General features: G+C 38.8%; 1 protein-coding gene across 1 annotated transcript; it reads right to left on the bottom strand.

The window, feature by feature from the left end:
• On the bottom strand, positions 1-27,108 carry fam135b (family with sequence similarity 135 member B). The gene is made up of 7 exons (XM_015047793.1): positions 26,617-27,108; positions 15,678-15,774; positions 9,737-9,816; positions 4,608-4,747; positions 1,935-2,005; positions 1,638-1,811; positions 1-151 (listed from the first exon to the last, which is right to left on the bottom strand). Exons 2-7 carry the CDS (start codon positions 15,752-15,754, stop codon positions 16-18), a joined length of 678 nt encoding a protein of 225 aa, XP_014903279.1. The 5' UTR covers positions 15,755-15,774; positions 26,617-27,108; the 3' UTR covers positions 1-15.
• Positions 27,109-27,668: the final 560 nt, after the last annotated feature.

The following is a 27,668-nucleotide window of genomic DNA, read 5'->3' as shown; positions in this document are numbered from 1 at the left end:
CTTTTCTGCGAAAGGTTAACATACCTCAGAGATGACAGGCTTGCAGTAGCCAGCTCCGAACACCAGGTTCTCCACAGACACAGCAGACGGGTCGCTCACGCTCTCAGGTGAGCCTTTCCCCAGCCAGGAGCCCTTCCCCGTGCGCGCAAAGCTGAAGAGGGACGTAGAGGACACATGAATGGACCGGCAGTGAAAGTGTGTGTGTGTGTGTGTGTGTGTGTGTGTGTGTGTGTGTGTGTGGGTGTGTGTGTGTGTGTGTGTGTGTTTTGGAAGAAGGAAAAAAAGCTGCAAACATAATTGTTTCTGATTAGATGAACTTCAAATTCAGTCCCCTGCCATAATAGCATCTGCATTTTAAGCATTTCACTTCTAAAATTGTCCTGTGCCATCATGTCTGATTACATTATCAATTCATCTATTGTTTGGCACAAGAAATCTGAATTTTAACTCCTTTAAATCCCCGAATGTCATTTCTGTTAAGAACTTATTAGTTTTTTATAACCATCATATAGGAATCCTGTTTGGGTTCTCAAACCCAATTTATTTGGTGTCTTTACAGAAAGTCCAAAGAAACATGGCATAATTCTACAGATTACAAGGTTGGCTGCCCATTACTAACTGACTGTTTGTGTCCAAAAGGAGACAGATATTGTGACCACCTGACATCACACTGCTGAGTGGTACTTATCTCACTGCTCATGTCTAGCTTTCTGTCTAGCAGCTGTATCTTGAAAAACAGATACAGTAGATGACAGGAGACTTCATCACATCAAATATACGCAGTGACCAAAATAACTGAAGCACTCAACCAAACGTGATCTGAATGTATTTGAGTGATGAGTAAACAAGCAGTGGAATTGGCAGTACGGATGAAATGGTCTGACGATCCTTTGAGTAAAGGGTGTGAGCAATAATTTGGTGAGGAATGGACTGAGACAGTTGTTGCTGGTTGGTCCACACTTGGTTAAAGCTAAGCTTAAATGAGGTCACTGAAATATTAAACTTGTGAAACATGGGGTTGGCTGGCCAAGCAACACCTTAAAACCTATAAGAACTCCTAAAATCACTGCTAGAGGTGACCTCCAGAGAGCAGTGGTAGGTTTGTTAATGATGTTCTTTTGTATTAATTTAGAACTATGATTTGTGGTTGAACCTGGAACATCTGCTTCCTGTGCGGCACATTGTTCCGAAAGCAGCCATCCCTTCCTTGGAGTTAATGACTCCATTCGCTGCAGTCTGGGAAGAACCACTCAGACAAAGACTGACAATACAATCATCTACTATTGGTGTGGTCTCTCCTGTCTTCCTGGTTTCCTGACATTCCAATTGGTTCCAATGTTAAATCAACCTACATGGGCAATTGTGCAAACCCAAAATGCTGCTCCCTTCAGACTCCATCAGGCAATGCAGGCTAATGCATTTTCATGAGGGAACCCCAACGCCCAATCACCTTCACTTCCTGCTTAGACTAACTGTTGGATGGTTGGTCACATCCTCTAGTGATGACTCCACTGAAATAACACCTCTGTGGTTATGAAATCACTTACATACCCACTGTCGGCTCAAATTGTGAGAGAAAATTTTTTAGTTTTGTTGTACTTTTTGTAAAATATTTGCATTTCATAATTAAACTCTACCTGATTAGCGGTTGGTGTAAGGCAACCAGTGAGGCGTGCACGGAGACAGAAATGACAGACAAGTGGAAGTAGTCAAACATGACGGGGACGTGATGGTGAAGGCCTCGCCGCGGATGGAAGTGGAGCCTCAGGGTCCGACTGCTGATCAACGGGACTGTCACTATCTCTGCCAACCTGGAGAGATTATAGATGGTAGATGGAGTAAAAGGGAACAAAAAATGTCGGTATTTAATGCTTTTCTTAGTCCGCTATCACAAAAAAACCACAGGTTTTAACCAAGTAAACAGAAAAACCTACTGTTGCTCATTGTCGGTGAAGTGAAGATCCAACTTCAACTGGAAGTCCACCTCACTCAAGGCTTCCTCCAACTGCAAAACCCACAAAATGATATTCATGCATGATGTCACTGAATCATGAGAAATGATGAATAAATTATTTGTACAATGAATGCACCTTTTTTACTTAACACAAAGAAACGCGCCCTTCTGGTTGGCCAAACTTGCTTTGTCACATCAGTGATTTTTAGGTTGAGAACGTTCAGTACAGGTGAGGGCATTTATTGTTTCGTTTATTATTTATTGTGATGAATTTCTTACAGATGCTGATGTTTTCAAGCTTTTTTTTTCTTCAAAAAATAATGATTTTCTGCTAGTTTATAAAAACACATTTAAGATTAGAATATTACATTAGACCAATAAAAAATATTATTAAAGCAGAAATGTGGGTTTAATGAAATATAAGTTTATAATACGTGCCTAAAGGTTAATATTTTCAAAACATATTAATTTCAATTGGAATGCCTATTCTAATTCATTAAATTTGACTGTATTTAGAGGCATTGTGAGTAAATATACTCCTTCACAATTACATTGTGTTGGTGTAACATGTAAAATGTTAAATAAAATATAGTTTTTACAGTGAACAAACAAAAGCCTGTATTAACTATGGAAGCTGCACTACTTAAAAAAAAAAAAAAAAGGTTTTCCTTTTTTGTATCTCTGCACAGTAAAAGTACAAATGTTTTCAGTTGTGCCTAACACCGATGTTTAGATTGATCAAGCTTACGTTCGTGTGTCTGCGGGGGAAATGAAGGGCTATTTGTGTCTGTGCTCTCTGTGGCTGTGAGCAGCAGATAACCTCCGGGAGGTTAAAGAGTGGGAAGCTCCCTTACACGTCTCTGAACCTCCACTTAGACTTCCACATTTGATGAAATCTCCTAAAATTAGAAGTATTTCAAGAGAACCAGGGAAGCTGTATCAATCATGGAAGGAAAGGGTTAATGCGCCAGCAGCAGGGGATCTAACGGATGATTAGGTCTAAGTAGCACCTAGCTGCCCTGGCTGTCACAGAAGATGGCTACCTTCTCTCAAAAGCGGGCCGGGTTCGATCCTCCAGGATGAACCCATGGTGAAAACGGAACGGACAGCACATCAATATCTGTCCGCCAGGTTTACACAGTTGGTCATTTGAGCCGTAACGGCCATTCTGGGACACAGACAATTAACACGCATGTCAGTTAAAGCGTATTAATTCCAGGCGGCAGATCGCTGAACCCACTGATCCTGCGTCTCTTAGTAATAATAAAGGACAGCGCTCAGTTAGACAGCAGATTAGCTTCTGTAGCCTGTAGCTTTGTTGTGGTTTTCCCCAGTATTGACTTCCTCTCTCTAATTTCATCATCATAATAATTAAAGTCAAAATATTTTGAAGGATTTTATGTTTGACAATTAATCACTATGCTAGCTGGTTCAGCTCCAACCTTAAGTGTGTCATGATAATCACATTAAATATTACTGCACATCACTTTTTAAAAAGATAACCCACAAATCAGTTTGCTGATCTTATTCCAGTACAAGAACCTTCATTTCTATTTACACAAGAAGCTATTTATCTTTAGTGATGCTTTCATTGCCACATCAAAACACTACAATTGAAATATCTTTAGTCTATGTAAAGCTACAACTTCAAAAAAAAAAAAAGAAAGCTTTAACTTGTCAAATTCATCCAAGTTAATTTCTTAAGTTGTCAAGATAAACAAATGTAAATAAAATAAGTTGGATAAAGTTCATTCAGTTACTTGTGAATAACTAATTAAATTTTTTAACGGCATTCTCTCTATATATTGCAGGCCTTTGTTGTTGTTTTTTCTATGTTTGTTGCACTTGGCAGTAAAAATTGAACAAAGTTTAACATAGAACACATTTTAATATTGGACAAATATACCTAAAATACAGAAATCTGTTTTCAAAATATTAGATTTTTTTCAAGGGACAGAAGCTATTCAGTCCAATTAATCGTCCCACTTAGTAAATGATTTAACTGTCGAGTCAACTATTGCTGGCCACACTCATCCCCGAGTACATACTGAATCAAAAACTCACACAGGAACTGATCTGACATCATGAAGAGAGTCAGATGAGCTCAAATATGAAAACACACCAAAAACTAAAGAAATCCAGGAACAGATCTGAAACGAAGTCACTGGCAAAGGGTTTGAATGCAGTTCTGCGAAATACACTAACATAAAAAAAACTTTCTATTGAAAAATGTGTTTTTAAGAAATTGCCATTTTTCTATTAAGATCACTTATTTTCGTAAATCCGATTTGCGCAATTTTAAAGTGAATGGAAACGAAGATTGTGATGACTTCCTGTAATTAGTGTGTGTTGAGGCTGATTTCTATTGTAACAGTTACTGCTGCACCCTAAGTGGAATGTAGAAGGAAAAAAGCCTTTGTAGCTTAATAAGGAAACAGTAGAAAGCACCATTAGTGAATACTAACTGTATTTGTTTCTTTTCTCACAATGTTAAGCAGGAGTCCACTGAGAGCTGTCCGACTCAGAAAGAAAACTACCATGTAATTGTTTTAACTGTTGTATATATTCACCATTTTAAATTCTAATTTACCTGGAAAATTAAGTAGTTTCTATACAGATAGTGTCAGAAACTGCCATATCCAGTGTGACTCACCCTTTCTCCATCCAGTAGTAGGTGGACTTTGAAGATCATGCAGTCGTTGACAGCAATCTCCTCGTTTCTGTAGAGGATCTGAAATATTCGGCTGAAGACGCTGCCGTCATACACCCCCGCAGAGCTGAAGCTGCACTCTCCTGGTGTAGGACACAACCAAACAGCACAACAATTAGCAGCTTACTGCTGCAGGATGATCGTTAGTTCACTCAAGGGCAACTGTCTGTGTGCAAGGTTCACATTTTACATATGGGAGATGTACCAATCAGGCCTGTTACAACTAACTAGTTGTAAAAAAGATGGCAGAATATTTCACTTATAATCTGCCAGTGTTTATTGAAAGATCATTTTGTAAAAATACTGTTGAAATGATGTCTCCATTTTCCTTTTCATTTAAAGTGGAAGTATTATGTATTATGTGTTTTCAAGGCCCATGGTGCCATTTTATAGAACAATCATGTCACTATGGTATTATCAGGTGTTCTAAAAGATGCTGTATAAATCAAATAAGACTTAAAATAAACATGACTTTGCAATTTAATGCCTTGAAATTGTCAAACCTTCTGGAACATTCTGGAAGGCAGACATTTGACACGCATGTCAATTAAAGCATATCAATTCCAGGAGGCAGATCGCTGAACCTGGTTGAAATTGGACCTCTGTCTCTTTAAGAAACTCCTGCTCTTTCTGAAACTCCGCCTTCAGGAAGTCATCACAACATGGCTCCTCTACTAACCCTTTAACAATGTTTTTACCAGTATTGCACTGACCAGTAGCTCCCATAATGAGCTCAGCTGATGCCCAGATTCACCAGGTGTTTGCTAATTGCTGCTGGCTAGTCTGAAGGAGCTGAAAGGGGGAGTGCTGCTATGTGAGGCAGAAACTTGTAAACTGCAGTTCTAAGGAGGAGCTTTGTCCTCAAAGGCGGAGCTAGGTCCACCAAGTCGCTTTGGCATGGAGATTCTCAAACATGCATGAAAAAAAATCAAAGCAGCTCTCCAGGTATGTTTTTGATGAGGGAACAACATTATAACAAACCGTCCCTTTAAACTGATCTTATATTAAACATTTCTGGTAACAGTGTTGCTGTTTGTATCTTTTCCTTCTCAACGCCAGCTGCAGAAAAAGAAAAAACCCTTGCTTCCAGCTGTGAGTCTCAGGAGGTCTCAGTAATCCCCCCCCGCTGAGCTTTTGCCCTTTTCCATTCTGTTCTTATTCTGCCCCTCTCCACAGGCCTCCTCTCCACGACGCTGTCGCTTTACCTGCAGCATAAGCAGCGCAAGTCAGGAGCATTGATGTGGAGCAGCGCTACATGTCAAAGACTCTGTGGTCGTGTCAAAGCTGAGAATTCAGCTCTGTCACCGCAATGGAGATTTTCTGAAATGTCTTCTTTTTTACAGAATCTATGACTCATTTTTTCCCCCAAGTGCTTCTTCTGTGCACTTGATGAAATTCTTTTCATTAATGCACTAAATGTTAATCTCACATATTCCATTCTCTTAGGGATGAGTGAGTCTTGATCTACATTATCTGCTGAGGAAAAAAGCTGATTTTCTCTTGCTACAAGAGAACATGGAGAACCTTAGCACAGAGACAAAGTGAAAAAATTACACCTTAATGTGTGAAAAAAATCTAAATTTACAGCACACTGATAGACCAAACTAGACCAAAAAAAATTACTTTGGAATATTTTGTGTTTTTGCAGTGTAACTCTTGGATAACATGCGGTGGCAGAAAACCTCCACCAGCCAGAGGACGCAGGAACGCGTTAGGCAGCACTTGACAGGCCTGATGGGGGTCACACCGTGGGCCTCCACGAGGCTGAGTGGTAGGATTACGCAAGCGGCGGCCATGTTGGCCGACAGATGGCCTGATTCTGAAACCAACGGGTAAGCCAGGGCACCCACACACACTTGGTGGAGTCTTTGATCATCCAAAGCGCAGCGAGGGTCGACGCATCGTGTGCCAAGCGTGACAGGAAGCCATGACATCTGTGGACGTGTTCCAGAGACAGGGATCACAATCCTACTGTCAAAATAAATGCGTAGGCTCGCTGTCGGACGCTCCATCAGCCGTCTGATAACGCCGTTGCTGCTCCACTAGTGATGCCATCAGTTTAGACGCTGTGGTGTCCACTATATATCTACAGTCGACGTTAAAAGTTTTCACACCTGTGATAAAGTGCCAGGTTTTTGTGAATTAGAAAAACAAGACCAAAATCGGGGTGGGCTTGATTTGGTTTTATCACGATATTTTGTGGTGTTATTGTGATAATGTTCATAAGGGCTATTTATTACCTCTTTTTTTTTCTGTTAGTGTGTGGATGTGACTGTATGAAACGGCAATCAAAGGCCCACAAGGACAAACACTGCTCTTGAAAAACCAATCTGAAATAAGCTTCTTCAGGATGCCAGTCACATAAAGAAGTGTGATTTGTATCACCAAACTGTAAAGTGTTTCTGGATTTAACCATATTTTCAAATTTATTTATATTCTCACTGTGAAGAAATAAGTAAAACAATCCCAACAGCAGAGCCAGTTCCGATGGGTTTGAAACAAACATATTTGGAATTTATCATGACAACGACACATCAAAAATTCTTGTTATGGTAAGAAATTGATCTTGACAAATGATAAACGATGCGATAAATAATCAGGCCTTGACCAAAATAAACATCGTCATGGCAATTTCCACTTTCAATGTGATCCATTAGCTGTTCAGCTTAATAGTAAAACCAAAAAAGGAAAGAAAAACTTTCTCTTTTTGGAAGATTAAGGGAGAGTTAGGTGTTTTTTCATTGATCTGATGTAACATTCTAATTTTACATGTTGTGTTTTCATCAATTATAAGTGGAAAATCCTTGTAATTAAGAGAAATGAAGACTTGGAAACATTAATTTGTGTGTAATTAATTCATATGATGTGTTAGTGAGTTATTGAAATAAAAGGATTTAGAGTTTAAGAGTGTAAACAACTTTCCAAACACATGGGTTCAGGTTATTTTTCATTTATCTTTATTTGTCTCACATTTGCATTTGGAAAAAAAAAAAAAAATTTAACAGGGATGAGTGAAGATTTTATATCCACTCTACCTTCCCTTCAATGCTCTGCATGTGAACCAAGTCCTGATCCAATCAAACCATGATTCTGGTTCTGAGTACGGCGTTGTTGTGATTTATTTATACTTGGGTTGGAAATGTTGGCACATCTTTTCCCGCACCACCATCACCACCATCAGTGGCTTCTCACTGCTCTAACAGGCGCTGAGGCCGCGCCCCGTGACGCCCCGTGACGCCCCGTGACGCCCCAGGATGTTAAAAACCAGTCAGTGATTCTCCACTGGAAACAATCACCTTATAGACGCCGGTAAACTCTTCACCTACAACCGCTCTTTGTTACGCCAATATAAGGAAAACACCCAGTCCGTACCAGGAGAGGTAGCGCATCACTTACTATTTAAACACTGGATACACCGATAACACAAATCAAATGACTCGGTAGTGGGAAAAAAAATCCTTCACACAAAATCCCTCTTTTTTTCTTGTTTTTCCCCAGAAACATTACGCTGGATTATTTCCGGTGTGAGTGTGGATGCTTAATCCATTTCCGTGGCTGGGGAGCTGATTGGTGCATTTAAGTTCAGAATCCAGCGTGAGAGGCATGCGCTGCCTAATGTGTGACCTTGTGAGGGGATCTGTGGAGGAGAGGACGGCTGCAGCCTTCACTCTGACCCTGACTGTAACACACGATGCTGTAGTGGATGTTAAAAACATGCTGGTTTAAGATGAAAAAAAAAAAAACTTAGCCCATTTACTCAGATCTACTTGATTGTGCAACCAGATGACAATTGATGCGTTTTTTTTATTTATTTTTTTTACACCAACAATATGTCAGGATGACATTACCTGAATGTGCATCTTCCCCTCTGCTTTCTGGAGCATTGCACTGAGTGTCAGCTCTTTCTCTAGCTGTCCTTTATGCTACTACTGCCACGTTTCAGTAGATCTTCAAACCAGCAGAAGGAAATGCAGCTTTCACATAAACATAAGCATGATTTCAGGTTTATTAAAATAGATTTACTTCCATAATGATTTTCGAATTTACAATCATCTACCGTTACGTCGTTCTGTATTTTACCAGTTACGATGTAATTAGTAGTTTTAAGATCTTATTTATTGTGTCGGATTTCAGAAAGGAGAAATCAATTACATATTACATATTGATACTTGTAAGAAAATCTTCTGCCTACACTGTAAATCTTAACATTGTATTTAGATGAAAAAGGTGAGTGAATATAACTTGACTTTGATCAAGGTTTTGCTAACACTCAATGAAACTAAGTCCAGTGAATTTTTGGGAATATTGTGAATCACAATGTTGACTTAGAAAAAAAATAATTAAGTGGATGTAACTTGTTTTTTTTTGTTTGTTTGTTTTTTTTTTACATAGTTTTACATAAGTTGAAGGCCTTCTGAGGTAAAAACATGTTAAAAATTGCCTTCGTTAATTTGAAGAAATGTGAAAGTATGTGGAGAGTGCATTGTGTCACCAGTAGCAGCAATTAATTAAACCACTTTTTATTTGTCAGAAAGTTTGTTTTAAAGGTAGACTCAAAAGCTTCATCTATGTAGTCAGTTCATCAAAAATGAGCCTATATTTCAGAGCTGACAGCTTATCAGCTTTTTTTTTTTTCACACAAATCTGTACCAAGAGTGAGTTGCATTCTTATTTCCATAACAACCCCACTGAAAAGTCTCTTTGGAAAATGCCAAGCAAATACAAAGATGTGTAAAATTAAAGCAGGAAGAGAGAATGTGACTCAAAGACAGCTAGCATTACTGCCATGCAGCACAAAGCTATGTTAGCTAAATACCCAAAATGAAACACAGAACAAGACACTAAAGAACCTTAAAAGGGTTCAAAACTACCCACAAATGGTATACAATTATCAACACCAACACTGTACAAACCAGCTAAATCCTTTTTGTTGTCTCTATTAAGCAAAACTGTTACAAATATCAAACTGGGAGCTAACTCAAAGAGCAGACAGGGACATGGTAATGTGTGTGAGGGATGGTGTGTGTGTGTGTGTGTGTGTGTGAAGAGGAAAGTACAAAATGTCAGCTCACCTGCATTGTCATTTGTTGTCACGTTCAACCTGTGGGGCACTCGAGGTGAGACTTTCAGTGCTGCTCGTATCTGGTAGAAGCTGAGAAGACACAAAAACCCAACGGTTAAAAATACATAAAAACAAAACAGACATAGACACTTCCTTTTGATAACACAACACCAAGAATTGTTACAGTTTTCAACTAATATTTTACATACAAATTTATGTAGATTTTGGTACTAAAAAAAAGCTGGAAATTACCTTTGTTTTTTTTTTTCGGCTAACATGGCATTTAGCTTTATGCTAACCCTCTGGCCCTCTGAAATGCTGGATTCAGCCATATCCCAGCTTCAAAAATGTGAAGTAGTATCAGTAATATGGAGTGTGATAGACTTCCACATTTTTGATACTGGATTTAGAATATTTCAGTATCAAAAATGTGAAATTTGGTCGGAACTTGGATTTGTGCTATTGAAGTGGGACATTGTAGCATCTAAGACACAATCAAACTAAGATTTATTGGAGAAATAGTCTGATTCATGAGCTTATTTTACTTTCTTTTCTTTTCTACAGAGAGCTTCAATTAAACTTAAAAATTAAAATATTTATATATTAGATATACCATTGTGTCTGAATGTAAGAGAAAGCCTGTAATTTAATGTCTCATTTTTGTGCTAAATGTTAAAAAAAAAGTTAATGTTTTAAATTATAGAAACCCTGATAAGTGTTTTAAAAGGCTGAATGTAACATTTTGATTTTATTTACATGATATGAAAATATTAAAATTCAACTGCAGGCAACTTAGTTGAAACTCCTTAAACACTTCCACGTTTTGATAGATTACAACTCCAAACTTTTATATATTTCATTTGATTTTATGAGACATATCAGCAGGAAGTTATAGAATAATTTTGAAGAGAAAGAAAAAATACTTTTTTTTTTGTTTTACAAATAACATTTGTATACAGCCCCATGAGTCAACACTAAGTACTAGTTATATTGCAAGTACAGTCTTTTGTGTGTCTCTGCACATGTACACTGTGTGCTCAATAATTAGGGAAGTAAATACTTGAACATTCTCTGTTAGATTTTAATTTGGCCCCTGTCCATATGGTGTTAATTATTTACAGGATAAATACAAACATTTACAGATGACAGTGGAACAGGAGCATGTACCGGTGGTTACTTATGAACCTTCAGTTCACCAGAAACACAAACCCCAGATGGAATAGTATTATTGCTGTTCCAGCAACAAAAGACAAACAAAAACTAAATCTGACTATGGTGGATGTTTTGCCAATTTTTAATTTAGTTGCATGGAAATGCAATTTGTAAATTACTTTTGCAAAAAAGAAAAAGTTAAAAATTAAAGCCATTCTAAAACATTTTCTGTTTCTTAGACAGAACCTTGTCTATAATGTATATTTATTGATTTTTCCACAGTTCTTTGTGATATGGACACTGCACACACTAATCATATGATCTTGCAATAATAAACCTGCAACATGTTACGTTGGCATGATTGACAGTTTGATTTGCCCTTTGACCTGGTGCATGCTAATTACTGTCCCTAATAAAAGTTAATGTCAGTGTATGTTGGATTATGTATATTTCAGTAATAAAACACCAGTGCAGTCCTGCAATGTGAAAGCATTAACAGGTGACAAATTATCAGATGCATACTTTTTAAATTATTATTCTGTAGCCATAACATCGTTTTATTTGCAAAGCAGCTGATATTTAGGTCAAAGTTTGGAAGAATCCTCTGAAACTCTGTCATGGTATTCAAAACTTCTAAGGGCCATGGTAGTTTTTTTTTTTTTTTCTTCAAACTTTAAACCTGGAAATTTGAACTTAGCGCTTAATTACATAAAAAATTCAACCAGTCTCCTGTGTTTAAGACAAAACGTGTTCTTACGTTTACATCAAAACACAAAAAAGTAAAAAAATTAAATTCAATTTAAAAAATCCAAGCACTGGTGTACTGTGTACTAACTACAGAATCATGGTAATACTTGGGATACTTTGTATGTACTGTTGAGGTGCTTGTTGCAATAAGCACCAAATCAATTAATCGCATGATAAATTAAAGTGAACAATAATTTCCAGGTTGTTTGATCTTGTCACGTCTCTCTCTGTTTCTACCGAAGAAACAGAGCAAATATGTAAGTTTTGTATTGCTCACATCTACTAACACGCTTTGAATAGTTTATTTAAATCTTTTTTTAAAAGCCTGATTTTACGAGCCACCCCTCAGTGAAAGATACTTCTCTTCTATTTTAAATGAATGTAGGTGGAGCAGTGTGCATTTTCTTTACAGAGCTAATATTTGCTTTAATTCAAAGTCCAACAATCTATGCTTGGAACAAACTGAAATATGAAAACTTCTATTTGTCGGACACTGTGGGTCTCAGTGACAGGTCGGGTCGGGTCGGGTCAGGTCAGGTCAGTCTGTCTCTGAATACTGACATGGCTCCACTGTTCGGTAGAGCAGTAGAGAATGTCAGTCTGGAATAAATATGGACAGATTTTCATGGCCACCTTAATTCACTGTCTCCTGCACTACATTTCAGTAAATTCTATTATCATTCAGTCAACTCAGTTATAATTTATAGGTGTCAGTTTCCCATTTATCAGTGCAATTCTGAACAGTAAATTCTGAAAGATCTGCAATAATTTCTTCCTATTATTTTTTTTTACTAACCAGGTGAAAAAATGCAGGATTTTAAAAGCAACCAGTGAACAGACAGAACATTAACTGAACATCTTCAATGCCCTTCAGTCCTGAACAGGGATTAGGATTAATGCTGTAATTTCTGTTGCACAGTATAAACACTCTAAACCTTTGAGACACAAACATCATTATTCTACAACCCACCAGAGCTCAGCTCAGTGCTGACACTCTTCTCTGCTATCAGAGGAAAGGAGGCAGACTGTGGGAGCAGAAATATTAGTTCACTAAGATAAAAGCACAATCGTGATGAAGCTTGAAGCTTGAGCATTTTTAATTTGAACTTGAAAAATCCATTTTGCTGAAGCCGGTGTTTTACATGAGCCAGTGGAACGTTTTGTTTTATTTAATCTTCTTGCAGATACGTCATGCTGGGATTAACAATGCCTTTTTTATCTAACAAGATACCAGAGAAAGAAAAGACAAACTTGCTCTGTTGTCATTTCATTTGCTTTCATCTGAACCAGTTTGTACGTTTTTTTTTTTTTTTTTTTTGCTGGATGTGCTGTAAATTAAAGAGCTGCTCCAATTAACTGACTTTAAGGAAGTGCAAGGATTCACAGCCAACAGAGCCAAAAGCAGATCTGTTCAGTCTAATTCTACGCTTTGTGCTCCAAGCGACGTCATGCCTTATTTTTTATTTTACATTATATTTAGAATTCCTACTTTCTGAACCATTTGAAAGAAGGTTTGTTGCAGTATATTTTTACAGGTTTAACCAATGTAGTTAACCTATAGTTTGTCAATTTCAGTTTATTTATAATTTATTTTACATTTATTGTTTTACTCCTAACTGCACTGACTGAATAACTTAAAGTTGTGTTGTTTTTTCCATGTTTGACAAAGCATGTGAAGCTACTGGTGCATTTAAATGTACTGGTGCATCATTATTAAATAAATGTATATTTTACTACATTTATGTCTGTTTAAAAAAATAATCATTTTAAGTCAATTCAGTAGTTTTTCTGCATCGTATCAGTATCAGCTGATTCTAAACCTCAGGTATCGGTATCAGAAGCGAGAGAAAGTGGATCGGTGCAGCCATACTTTGAACAGAAGCCATTCATTTTCCATATTTAAAAAACAAGAATGTTAGTTGACACGTTTTCCTATATCAATAATGTTTCACTTGATATTCCTTTATTTTTATCTGTATTCTCTTCATAAACACGAGAACATTCTGTTATTGACATGAGTTTGGCAGTTTACAGCCAAATCAGCAACAATGTTTGAAACTGGAAAATCTATTCTTTTTATGATCAATAAACACATCATACTAAGTAAAGATACACAGTTATCAGCCAACAATACGGTTATTTTCAACATATCATATTGATCCAAATTTTTGGTTCAAATTTTTAAAGTTGTCCCAGCAGCAACAAGCTGCCCTAAAAGTTGCTGTCAGTATCTGCTCCTATATGACTCACACAGGTACGCAGACATTGAGAAGGTGATCCATTCGTTTATATAAGCTGGAGCAGATGGTGGGCAGATGGTAGATGTATAATGCATGAATACCTCAGTTATATCTGGAGCTGGTGCAAACCCTTCTTTGATATCTTCCGTACATAACTCAACACAATTCAGCTTAATTTCATTAATTCTGCAAATTCAGGAAGAGAGAATCAGCTTCAACTGGAATTCAACAAGTCTGCTTTTAGTTTGAAATTTTTCTCATTCTTTGCACAAGCTATCTACCTCATTAGTGCGTTTTTTTTGCAGAGCAAATAGCACAAGCTCAGACATGACCATGTTGTACACTCTTTTTAGATTGAATCTCTACCCTTCCACATGTAGCAGTAGGCAGCTAGCTAGATAAAAAAAATGGCCACCACAGTTTGAGCTCATTTACGATTACCAAATATGATAATATAAACAGTCATTGTGTTAAAACTGAATCAGTGCCACCAGTAAGCCTTAGTAACACTGTTACTGTTGAAGTACAAGTATTTGTTAGGTACCGCAAACCCTTGAGAATCCCTCTAAAAAGGTTAACTGCATTTTTTTTATAGTTCAGACACCAAATAAACCTTCATAAACTCCATAAGCTAACATCCTGGTCTTAACTCCACTCTTTGGGACAGAGCCAATCAATGTGAAGGTAAAATGAATGCCGCTCCAGGATTGGCTACTTTACAAATGCCAGCCAGTAGCATGTCTAGTAGCATTACACAACGTTATTTCAACTTCACAAGTTTCATTATAGAGGATTTTTCATATGCTCTTTTAAAAAGTAAATTTTCCACGAATAATTTGGAATCACATTCCACAGCAAAATCCGCAAACAGATGAATGTGTGAATTCTGAACCAATGCAGAACCACTGACTCTGTATGAATTGTTGTTACAGTCTTTGGCAGAGTTCTACCTTCAAATGGTGGAATTTTATTCGAAGAAATCAGACCAGAAGAATCTCATTGTGACTCATACCTATTTACATAAATCCAGACATGGAACCACTAAGAATTACTCATCCAAATCTTTACATACAAATACAATTTATTTGTGTTTTTGTCATTAGCAGAGATATAGAAGAAGGTAGAAATAAAAAAAAAAAAACACTGCTTATAAATGACCAATGCATCCGAAAGGTTTTGAAGTTTTTATTCCTTTGGTTCCCATTAGACAGAAAACTGAAGCATTCTGTGTTGCTAAGCCGACTAGCCGCCAATAAATAGCTATGTTTATTAGTGTGGATTTAATTAGAATGCTGATGGTGTTCTAATTAAATCCACACGTATTCACCTAAACATGCTGGCATTTCCATGCACATGTGCATGACAGCCGATTGTTCAGAGACTCCATTGAAGAAACATTACGTTGTGCCTATTTAAAGCAAAAAAAAAAAAAAATTGAAATACACCGAAAAATGTGCAGGTTATCCATAATGTCCATGAAATTTTGTTTATATGTGGCCAAAGCCAGATGCTATTGGGTTCGCAGTTTACAGTTGAACAAAAGAGTCTTTGCGAGGTCTTCGTAGGCAAGAACCTCTTGCAATTTTTGGCTTCTCCTTATTTGGCAGAACTAAAAGCCTCAAACCTAATCTTAAACTGCAAGCCAAGTTAATCACCTCCATTACGTGAGTTATAGCCATTTGATCAGCCGGTTGGTAACTTTTACCACTGTAGAAATGAAAATAAACTGTTAGCATTCTTGTAGAGTGTGTCGTTTCACAACTAGTTTGGTGTTCTGACACATTTCAAAGGCAACAGCCAGAATCCACTCACCCCCTCTGAAACAGATCCACATTGTGAAACTTGTGCAGTTCTACAGAAAACTCCAGCGTTCCCTGTACTTCAGACATGATACAGTCCCACTCATCACCTGAGAAGAGAAGAACAGGACACAAATCAGACAAACAGTAAAAGTAGAGATCGACTGATGGCACTTCTAAAATTAGTTCGCTTCGTTGCGTCTTCAGTCATCTGAGGTGATGTGACTCAGACCATCCATCGTGGGGGAATGAGAGGAACAATGCGAGCCCAAGATAGACACCTTGCTCTTAATATAGCACTGATTATTACTTCTGGGATGAGATTTAATTTTTTTCTGTCAGGAAGAACGGATGTGTGCGGTTGGCAGCTTCCCTGTGTTGTGTTCATAATGGAAGATAGGCATCAAAGAACGTCAGGCCTTTGAAAATGTGGTAATGACATCGCTTTTTTTTCTAGATATGACTAAACAAATGAATGAATGAAAGAATGACTTATTCATAAAGCCCAATTCGCAGACACAGAAAGGTGGACGGATTTGTTGGTGCATTTCCAAAAAAATAATGCCCCATTTCTTGGGAAAAGTAATTCAGTTAAAAGCAGTTGTGTATCTGCATGCAGGTTGTATCTGATGCTTTTGACACAGAGCTGTAAAGCCTGAATGCCGCTGCTCAGAAAACAGAAACCCATTCCATGAAACTCTCTGAACCCTGGTGTTAAGGTAAGGCCCCATCAAATTTGGAGACTCTGATCCCAGTAACACCCACTTTATTATAAAACATGTTGATTGTTTATAGTAACAAGAAAGTTTTACATCTGGACCAGTGGCATCGTGTCATGTTGCCATGCTGTGCCCCTGAGAGCGACCCATTCTTTTAAATTCCTTAGCATGGCATGGTTTCTGAGGAAAAAAATGTAGACTATTGTGGCTACTCCCTTGTTGCAGGAGGCTATCTCCATTCTGGAGCTAGCTCCTGATTTGACTAGACATTGGCCACTGAGCGGGTGGCGCTAGCAAATGAGAAGCAGGCTACTCAGCTGCGTTAGCTGTGGAGAGGCTGGTCACCCACTGGATTGCCTTCTTCCTCTTCAGGCCATTAGTTCCCATTCAGCAGGCTAGCATTAGCCTGCTGAATGAGAAGCTTCAATTGGAAGCCATATTTAGCTGTGTAAAATACAGTATGTTTACTCTTGGTGTCACCTTGGGTTACAGTAAACTCAATCAAAAGAACACATCAATGAATCTAATGCATGTAGCATACATATATCGTATGTGGTTGACCAGCTTAGGCATGCCAATACTAATGTTAACTTTTCCAACACTAAACCTAGCCTATCAAATGATAAACCACGCCTATACAATGCTAAAGCTACCCTATATGAAGCTAATGCCAGCCTTTATAACTCTACTGGCCAGCAGAAGAAGAAGGCCCTCCAGTTGCTTCACCTAAACAAAAATTAGGCTGGTAGTCACCAACCTATCAAATGCTAGCCAACTTGCACTAATGGCCAGCAGAGGAAGAAGATAATTCAGTCGGTCAAGGAATCATCGACACTAGCCTCTCCAAAGCTAACGCCAGTGGGAGTTTTTTTCCATTTGCTATTATTAATCAAATCAGTAGCTAACTTTGGAATGGATATAGGAAGTGACTGGAGTAGCTGAATTCAATGATTTTTAGAGGTAAGAACATACTGACATGTAGCACGGCACATTCTGAAACTCAGCTGATTCATATTAATCCTTTAATAGCCCTTGAATTTGTAGATTTACATAATCCGACTGAGAGAAATAACGACACTCAATGTGCTTAACAGAATGACGCGACTGAGAAGTCAGTGTACTTGGGATCATTGCTCCCTGTGGAAAACTAACCGTGATTTTGTTTAGCAGTACACCTTGTCTACAACTCTGATACCTCACACACACAACAGCATCTAGAGAAAGTACACACTGAAAGCTGAGCTCCAACCAGCCGACGCTGACAGTGTTTACAACAAAGACTATCAAATAACCTCTCATTGAACGCTGTGAAATGCAATCCACACAAATACGGTAGGATGGAGTTAGCGTAAGGGTTAGGGTTAGGGTAGGGTTAACCCTACCCTAACCCTAACCCTGCATCGGGCTGCGAAAACAGTCAGGGGGAGTCATAAGTCGAAAGGAAGCGGCACACAATAACATGCCAATAAAGATAAATATAGTCCTGGCAGTGGAATACCTCACTAAAGTATAGCTTGTGCTCAGAGAGCTGATCTTCAGATGAGACGATTTGTTTTACTTCACCAGAGAAGATTTGGCATAATGAAAGGGTTTTACTGTACAACAGCATCAACACCTGGCTTTTTCAGCATCAATGAGGTGCTTCACAAAACACTTTACACCATCACTAACAGCTAGTCAAAATATTAAAGCCTACATTAAAATAATTCAGTGATTTCATTCCCACAGCAAAAATCTTATGAGGTAAGTAGCAGGAGAGACAACAGATCTATTGCCTTTAGGGTTTGGCGCAGGATGATAACGTCACAGTTTCACAAAATGTGTACAAGAATTATGTTTTTGAACTTGTCTGCAGTTCTGTTCTTTGCAGAGTAAAAGAAGTTTAACAACAAGCATATCTGCCTAAAAGAGACACTTGTGCAGCAACAGGTGGGGGAGGAGGCACACTGCATCGCTGTACAATTCACACAGCAGAAGCAAACTCCAATTTCTGGTGGAAGATATTAGCATGAAAATCCAGAGAAAAGTCCTTCTGCAGCATAAATTTGAAGTGTTCTTAAATGATATCGACCCGTCTTGTTCCCATGATCTGTGTCTTGTTTTCAGAGTTTTGTGTATCATTATGCTCCTATTCAGGGTCATCGTTATGATTCATGGAGAATTATTTCTATTTTCATTCTCAGATGCAAATTTAATTTTGTCCTACAAGATAACCTGATCTAAGCTGGTTCTCTCTGTGTTAACCCAATACCAACTCAACCCAATGCCTCATAATAAGTGTATTAGTCAATGCACAGTGTATAAGCTTTGATGTTTCTATTGCATGTTAGGTGATCGTAAGCAAAATCTGAAAATGTGTCTAATGCACATAGTCTCTTTTGCACAATTAAGCAGAACACAATCTCTCTAAATGACCAGTTTAATTAATCTGTGGTTGATACTAACTTTACTAACTTCTGCTAGTAATTTTCAATTCTCACTTCAGAGTATGAGCACACCTTAGGTAAGCTCTGATAAGTCACAATGGAAGATGCAAGATTAGCTTTTGCAGTGTTTAAAAATGAATTAAAGGACAACAAACCTGTTGTCAGCCATTTGCAAGGAAACTGTATCACACATGTCAAGATATCTGTGGTTCAATCAGGCTGCGAGAGAAAAAGAGAAATAAATTTTCAGTAGAAAACAAGACTGAAAAGATTACAGTCGAGTTGCTTTCGTTTACCATTTTGAAATGTCAACTTTGGTTAAGGAGCACGCTGGATTTGAAAAGACCGACAGGCATTTGGAAATCTCAGTCCATGTAAGAATCTATTGTTCTCAATGAAATACACATGCAGACTGTTGCTTTAGTAATGCTACTCATGCTAACTATGCTGGAATTAAAAAATACTCTATCTTTTTTTCTTTGGTTTTGAAATGCAAAAAACTATTTTTACAGTAATAGTTACAACACAGAATGATGTAATGTCACATATTCACCATAAACATTAGTTTGCTGTTTTTATATTTTCTCCTAACATAATTCATATATAGAAATTGACCATGACCAACAAGGCAGCAGCTTTAAAAAAAAAAAAAAATAGAGAAATTGTAAACTGATCACAAAATACTGATTTCTGCATCTCCAGATTAAACAGGTAATATAAGTAAAACACCAGGCTTCACAGCGGTCATCGACCAAAACCATCTGCAAACAGCTAATATACATAATTACTTGAAACTCCCAAAGCCTTATAACTACCTACTTTAATAGTTTAAACACCAAACATATCTTATTATCCATCAACACACACAGTGGAAACCGAACAAACGCAGAAGTTAATCTCTAAGGTCTTCCATATTGGAGTGTACATTCAATCAGTACCAAGGAGAATATGGTGCTCAACGATTGGCTGATTTGTCAACACCAACCAATAGCATGTCTTTGTCAACACCAACCAATAGCATGTCTTTGTCAACACCAACCAATAGCATGTCAGGTAGCATTGTGGCGAGGTATTTCAGCTTCCCAACCTGCACTTCCTTTGAAAGGATACACTCTACGGGCATGTCTTTGTGAATAGGTAATCGTTTGGAGTTACACAGACAAACGCAGAATACAACAGAACAGATCAATCCACGAACACTGAACTGCATAGGCCAGAGTCAACGGTAGACAGCTAGAGGCACAAACAGCAAACTACAATCCTTTCTCCAATCTACAGAACAGCTAAATCACAACAGGAGCATCCTATGACGTCGACTGTGGGATTTTTCTCTACCTTTTGCCAAAAGATTACCATATGTATCATTGTGATGTTGTGACAAACAGGTTAAGAATCTTCATACCTACCACACAGACATCTTGGAAGTTACGTCTGAAAGTCAAACCTTCGCCCCCGACCCAGAGTCGGCATGAGAGAGCACTGCATCATCAAAGCAAAAACAGTCCAGTTCTCGGAAACAACAAAGTGTTTTATGTTGAAGCCGGTCACTGCTAGGTTTGGCCGGAGGCCAGAGCTGTGTTCCCTACTTCTGCTGAGTCAGTGGGCTGCATGTGACAGCTGTAATGTCCCCAACCGTCACCAGATCGTTTAACGAGGGTATGTTTCCTCACTGTTGATTTGATGTAGGCCTCCCTAATTGCTTTCCCGATCCACTGAGCTACACTATAAACTAGCAGCCGGGGTTATCAGCTAGCTGCAGACACCAATTCATTATAAGGAGGGCCTCACTTCTGTCGCAGTATGTTAGCTTGGCAGTAAAGAAGGAGAATGTACACTGTGTACTTTGTTGAATATTGAGGCTTACAGCCCTGGGGACCAACGGCAAGATAGTGTCGTCCCCCCTCAACTGAAGAAAGGACAGGAGGACAAAGGCGGATATAATAATTGAAGGGAGGAAATATATTGGAAATATCTCCATAAGTTAATCAAATCAAATCATGTGCAGCTCAAGCAGCCTCCACAGAATATGTCCGTCATTCCAGGAGGACACACTGTGCTTCCTTTCATGATGGATGAAGATGACAGCGGTAAAACTCATCAAACTGAACCGTGGCGCAAGACTGTTGTTTTTACATGTTTCATATTTGCGATAAATTCAACAAATCTATAGAATAGGTCTACAGAAAATGCATCAATACTGCAACCATGTGCTAGCAGCACCTTCTTTCTGAAATATAGTTAAACTTTTAAAGTTTTTTTTAAAGAAAATGCAGCATTTCTTCTTTTTTTTTTCTTTTTTGAATACTTTATTAATTTTTGATGTACTAAACAGAACATCCACAAAAGATAACCCAAACTTTTACACCTCTTTCGTAAGACAGTTTGGGAAGGAGAAAAAAAAAGTAAAAAACCAAACAACAATGATATTTTTTACAGTGTAGCTCAGTGGATCAACTTTAAACTACTGTACATTTAAAGTCCACATGAATAGACAATCAAACATAAGTAGGATGGTGAGGTGTCATGAGTCTTTTCTGCAGATTGATATGATCCAGAAAAGCTACCAAATCTGATGGAATCTATTTAATGTCCCTGATATTGCTAAAGATTTTTGAAGTACAAGTTATTATTTGTAACTGTTATCACACCTTTAATTTATTCTTAAATTTACTTTTAAATAATAGCTTGTTTTAGTTCAGTTATGCATGTGCTCTCTATATCTATTATGACTTTCTTCTGGGGAATCCAAAGAAAGTCAATCTAAAGTTTGAGGGGAACTTTAGGTTTTTCCCTCAAAAACTCTAAAGTTTGCACGAATTGTGTCTTTAAAAAGTTTTCACTCCCCACTACGTGAGGTATGTGTACCTTTGACTCTAGAACCACCAAATAAAATCCAGAAATCCAAACATAAAGACCTATAGTAATTCTTAGGGAGCTCTGGAGATGGAATCTGTTAACAGGATCACTGTCAGTTCTGCACTGCACAAATTATGGGGGGGAAAAGAAAACAAAGAAATGTCATTAGCAGTTTGTATGGAAATAATAAACCTGTAGTAGAAAGTGTTATGGTTTAGTGAAACCAAAATGAAACTTTTTGATGAGATGTGGCTAACTGCACTGAACCTGAACCCGCCACCCCAACTGATGAAATACGGTGGCGTCATAATTACTGTGAACATAATGTCACTAGACTTAGAGCTTTACATTTTCTAATGAATCTGGATTGTATTTAATTGACTGATCACAGCCTAACTAAATGCCTTTACGCTGAAACGGGTTGAATAGCTTTGAAGATAGGCTAACTCCTTTAGCACAGTGTTCACACAACAGTAGTCCTTTCCAATGTCCTATCAGTTTGTTTATGAATCAAAAATGAACCCCAGTGGGCCAAGAGAAGCGGCTCTGTCGTCCATCATGGTTGTTAGTGGATGCTACTTGTGTGTCAGATTTACGGGAGTATCAGAAACACGGTAACACAAAAGTTCTGATCGGAACCCTTGTATGTGAAAAGATAAAAAACCGAATAAAATTTTAACACGTTATTATCTATGTAATTAATTAATCAAAATTTATGTATTAAAGTTCCAACAAGAGTGCCAGTTCTTATTGAATGTACCAGTATCAATGGTAGAGATAGTGCCCTTGTGTGAGTATTTTTAAATAACATTTTTGCATCACAAGAACAACATTTGCGCTAAACATCTGAAAGCGTCAGTACTGGCAGGTATCTACATTTAGATTTCAGGTTGAGATAGGAACCTTTTAGAGGATCGTTTCATCTCTAATGAATACTAATAATGTAATACTACTTCTATCATAAATCTGAGACCTGCTTCAGCAGCATGCTGTCCCATAAAATCCCTCTCAACTTGAGCATGAGCAACCCTTTCTACAGAAATCCAAGTTGTTTTGTAGCTACAACACAAAATCTGCACAACCTGCATCCTGACTAATGCTCCCATTCTGCTTTTTGTGCACTTTTAAAAGCTCAGTCTTTCTGTTTTTCTTCTCCTCGCAGCAAATCATTAAACAGTAATCATTACAAAACAGCCATCTGGTGTCTGATTACTTTTTAACGCATGCCACACACACAGACACACACGGCCGCAGACACGCTGGCATTCCTGTGGGTCTCGAGGTCGCAGCAACTCTTAATTCCACCACCTTAGTGGAAGTAAACAAATAAATAAATAAAACAAAGAAACAATTCTGGCTGCCCTCAATCTGCCCTCCACCTCCAACGGTGGCATCGGCTAAGCTGGAAATGTCTGGACGCGCTGAAGGATGGAGATGTGATGTGTGTTTTCAGCGGTCGAACATGGGGAACAGCTACATTTTGCAGCCATTATCACTTGAAGCAGCCGAACGTGAACACAGCTCAGAGGGGCCAGAAATTAATCTGCGGCAGCATTAATCCATTCATTAACGTCCAACACCCTCTGCCAGCACGCCTAAACAGACAGAGGGCCGTCACTAAAAATAGCACGGATCGGCAGAGGCGACCGGCTCCTCTCTCAAAACGAGCTTTTTTTTTTCCACATTTTCTCCGTTTAATTTTAACGCGACGAGGAGGAGACCGACAGAGGATTTGCTGGAAGCGGAGAGAGAGAGAAAAAAAGAAAGAGAGAGAGGCCTCAACAGAAACCTCGTGAGCCTGGCCTCTGCAATCATGTGATGGCATAATCTAGCACTTTCTGAAATCCTCTGCGGTGTGTTATGCTGTGTGTTGGTAAATTACAACCAAATCCCCGCGACCGGAGCTGGGCTGGAGTTGAATTGAGAGGTCGAGTTGGAGGAGGATGTGACCCGGGTCTTTACGGTCTCCACTAGAAATTAAAACGTGATAAAAAGAGTTTATCATGCAACAACAAAAAGAAAAAAAGAAAAAAGAGGGGCTTTGTAAAAATAGAGAGCTACATTTGTTAGCTCAGAGGCCTGTTGTGTTCCCTGGAGAGCTGCATGTGATCGCCGTTTGTTTTCACAATTCTGAGTCACCGGGAACTTATTTGTGCAAGAAAAAAAAATCTAAGTGTCTTCCATCTGTGTGCACTCTTCCAAGAAGCTTTTTTTTCTTTATTACATTACCTGCTTTATAGTGATTCAGCATAATGCTCAACAACAAAAAAAAGTCAACATTACACCGCTCCAATGCTCTTTTAAAGGACTGCCAAAAATCCCCAGCAAAGTCTGCCTTGTTTGCATTTCAGCTGATGACGTCCCAAGATTAGCTTGTTTTAGTAAACAGTATGGCGGCAGAGTGACTTCGGCCATCTGAGTTGGATTTGGAGTTGAACAGAGATGCTGGAAATACTTGGAGCTTTTTTTCTCTGCTCAACACCAGATTGGTGCCCCACTAGTAAATACTGTAATCTGCTTGCATCACCTCAAATGGCTATATGATTTCCTATTACACTGGTGCTTTGTGCAGTCTGAAATCATAATGCGTTAGCAAGGAACTTCTGAACTTCTATCTTTCTGGATGTCAGGCAATCCAATGTATTTCCTTACTAACTGGTTGGACTGGAATCATTAAGTCTGACTGGTTACACTGGAAGTAGTGGTTGATGCAGCAGTTCTGCAGGAATTATTATTGGGACCTAAAAATTGATCCATCCATTGTCTTTGATGAGCGATATGGCAGAAAAACGTATCACGATATAAGCACTTCAAAACTATTGATATCCATAATTATTGATTAGTCTTTTGTTTGTCTTTTGTCTTAAATATCCAAGATTCTACGAACCAAGTGATGTAACCTTTCCTCTTTTATCCACAACTTCCTCTTGAGATATTGTTCTCATTTTCTCCTTTTACTCCTGTGAACTGCAAAGACTCAGCGTGCATCTGAAGACAGTTGATAGTTCACAGTCAAGTGTACTGATTGGCTAAATTTCCCATGACAAATTAGTCCATTTCCCACAATCTGAATGTATACTAGGAAGTTTGATGAGAAAGTTTGGCAATAAACCCCGTTTCTTTAACATCAAGGTAGCCACTGAACAACTGTCAGCATAGAGAGCATAGAGAGCGGCAGTCACACTACGCAGTCTTGAGACTGATTGTGTTGATTCTCAACATTATCAGCTCAGTGTCGCAAGAAAAAAACTCAAAGTGCCTTCCATCTGTTGAAGTCAGTGCGTTACAGAGTACATGTCCACAGTCACAAAAACTGTCCTTTGTACGGACGTGTATGGCGGATGTCCACCTGGGGTACGCATGGATCTCCAAGGAGGGAAGTACACCTGAAAATGTTGGGGCAACATGAAACTGCAACTGCATATTTTAGAGAACAAATTTTCACATGCTAGCTAAAGAATAAGTGAGTTAGCTGAATCCTCCAACCTTTCTTAGCTGTTCCATGAGAGATTGAGACTTTGATGTTGATATTTTTCCTCTGTCTACATCCCCTAGAATGCCATGCAGTTCAGGATCAGGATTCAGTGAAATGATCAAAATTCAACCTGACACATTTTTAATTGATAACTGATCACTTATCGTGATAGATACAGTTATTGTTTTAAAGCTTTGCCCTGGCTTGTGCCCATTTAACCCAAAAGGCTCACATGTGTCCTAGTGCGCCTATCACCTATGTAATTGGGCGAGAGGCAGGGTACACCCTGGACACGTTGCTAATTCAAAGAGCACCAGTCTTCTGACGTTGTGTTTCCAGCCTGACTCAGCACATTTGAAACCCCAGCAAAGTAAGCACTAAAAAAAATAGGCTGGTGACATTTAACCATTACTGGTGGAAAACCTTTTACTAATGGAAAACCACTATCACCCACCCAGCAGAGCAATGATGGACCAACAGAAACACACAACAAATGGATAAACCAGTTAACCTAATAGTCATGATTTTGTTTTGGACTGTGGGAAAATGGGAAAGAACCCATGGACACACAGAGAACATGCAAACTCAATGTGGAAAACCCCCAGGTGAGGTTTTGAACCCAGGACCTTCTTGCTTCAAGGCAACAGTGCTACCATCTATTCCACCGTTGAGCCTGAGTTCAAAGTAATCTTAAGACTTAGAGGGCAGAACAGCATGGAATTGTCAAGGTCTTGAGTATCAAACTCGGAATGCCTTCCTTCATCCAGCTGACCAGCTTTGCCAGGCTACAAGTAATTTGGAAAAGGAGCAATTTGATTGTAAGTACCTGAAAGGAAAGAGAAACAAGAAAAATACAAAACATCATACTTATATGAATTCTGATTAGTTGCCTTTTGTGATGTAATTAGAACCATGTTTACAGAGAGGAGATATTATCTTTATTTTATTTTATTTTTTAAGTAGAGCAAAACAGACAAAGAATAGACAAATTGACCAAGACATATTCTGTAGGAGACAAGTGATATCTAACCTGACTTTGACTGAGTTCCCAGAAAGGTCTGGCTTGTCCTTTAACAGGAATCAGCCCGTCTTCGGCTGTGTTGACAGACTGGAACAAAGACACAGCTCATGACCTTTGTCTTTGTTTGCAGTAGACACCAAGGTTCTGTTTTATGTGACAGCATCAGAGGGAGAAAGTCAAAGTGGACAGCACACCCACCATGCTGAACTCTGACCGATACTTTCACTTCTTTACAAGCTAAACGATGAATCAAATTACAGTCCCTTGCTGCACTTTATCACCTCAATAACACAGCTTGTACTTTCAAACTTACGCATATATATCCCATAGCATCTCCCTTCGTTTTGACAATGAAACACGTTCCCTAAACGTCCAGGCAAGAAGCATCCTGCAAGGGCAGGAGGAAGAGCAGCGAGAAGAGGACGAGGGTGTCACAGAGAAAGAGGCAGCCTCACCTTAGCAGCGATGTGGTGTGATGTCCGCAGAGGATTCGGCTCCAGCTCCGATCCTTAAACGGAGTAAAAATCGGTCTGTTTGCGGGCGGACGGATGGGTGCAATGTTTATATCCCCGCTTCTCGTGCTTCTGATGCTGCTGCTGCTGCTGTTGCCATGGTTATGCATTCACCCAGACCCTGTGTGTTCTGCAGCCCCTCTCTGCCGCGCTTCAACTCTCTCTCTCTCTCCGTCTCTCTCTCTCTCTCCCTCTCTCAATTTGGGAAAGTGCGGCAACGTCGCGGCGCGCGCTCACTTCCTGCGTTCATCGCCAGCAGTTCTACACCCTCTCATTCCAAACGAAGCGCGTGCGGGTCGGTGAACCTCATCGTTAGTAGCGCGCGGGGCTCCCTCTGATTGAGAGCTGCGTGCGTCTTGATGCGCGAGGATGTGCGCGTCCGGCAGGTCGGCGAGCTGACGTGACGTCAGAGCCTGCCCCCCACCACCTTTGAAGCTCAAGCGAAGCGTGCACGCGGAAATGACCACGCTGAAATGAGAAACAAAAGGAGGAGCGTTGCGCAAACGAAATCGAGGGTGTCACGTGACTCGGATGCTGTGACAGGTTGAAAGGAGGCAATTAAGAAGGAAAGTTGTGAAAAGAGTAAAGGCATGATCACTGGATGAAGACATTGCTGAGAAGAAAGTTGCTAAACTCGCAGAGGTTAGCAAAATTATCCCGGGGTCCAGGACTTAGACCGCCCCCCGCAGTAGTACATTAAATTATCATTTAAAACAATTTTTATAAATTCACTCAACTGATCTTTATTTATTCATTTATCTAAATATTTACTTCACTATTTACTTAGCTCTTTGCACATTCACTTTTTACTTATTTACAAAGCGGCTCCTATAAAAGTACTGACATATATTTTATTTATTTAGTCAGCTATGTACTTAGTTACATACGCAAATTATTTATTTATCTATTTATTAGCTACTGTTAAGGAAGAATTTCTAAAATAGTTAATTTTGGAAAAAGTTTGGCTCTCTCTCTCTTCCTTAGATCCCAGGTCC

Source organism: Poecilia latipinna, unplaced genomic scaffold, assembly GCF_001443285.1.
Source record: "Poecilia latipinna isolate Pla-1442-1.1 unplaced genomic scaffold, P_latipinna-1.0 Scaffold843, whole genome shotgun sequence".
NCBI lineage: Eukaryota > Metazoa > Chordata > Actinopteri > Cyprinodontiformes > Poeciliidae > Poecilia > Poecilia latipinna.
The sequence above is the reverse complement of the archived record's forward strand: the minus strand, read 5'-3'. Positions and strand labels throughout refer to the sequence as shown.

Bases quoted from the DNA above. Each gene is read 5' to 3' on its own strand.
- fam135b (XM_015047793.1), bottom strand. From the start codon at position 15,754: ATGTCTGAAGTACAGGGAACGCTGGAGTTTTCTGTAGAACTGCACAAG. The intron at 9,817-15,677 runs GTGAGTGGATTC...GTGTCTTCTCAG, and splicing joins GTGGATCTGTTTCAGAGGGG to CTTCTACCAGATACGAGCAG. The intron at 152-1,637 runs GTAGAGTTTAAT...GTCCCTCTTCAG, and splicing joins TTACACCAACCGCTAATCAG to CTTTGCGCGCACGGGGAAGG.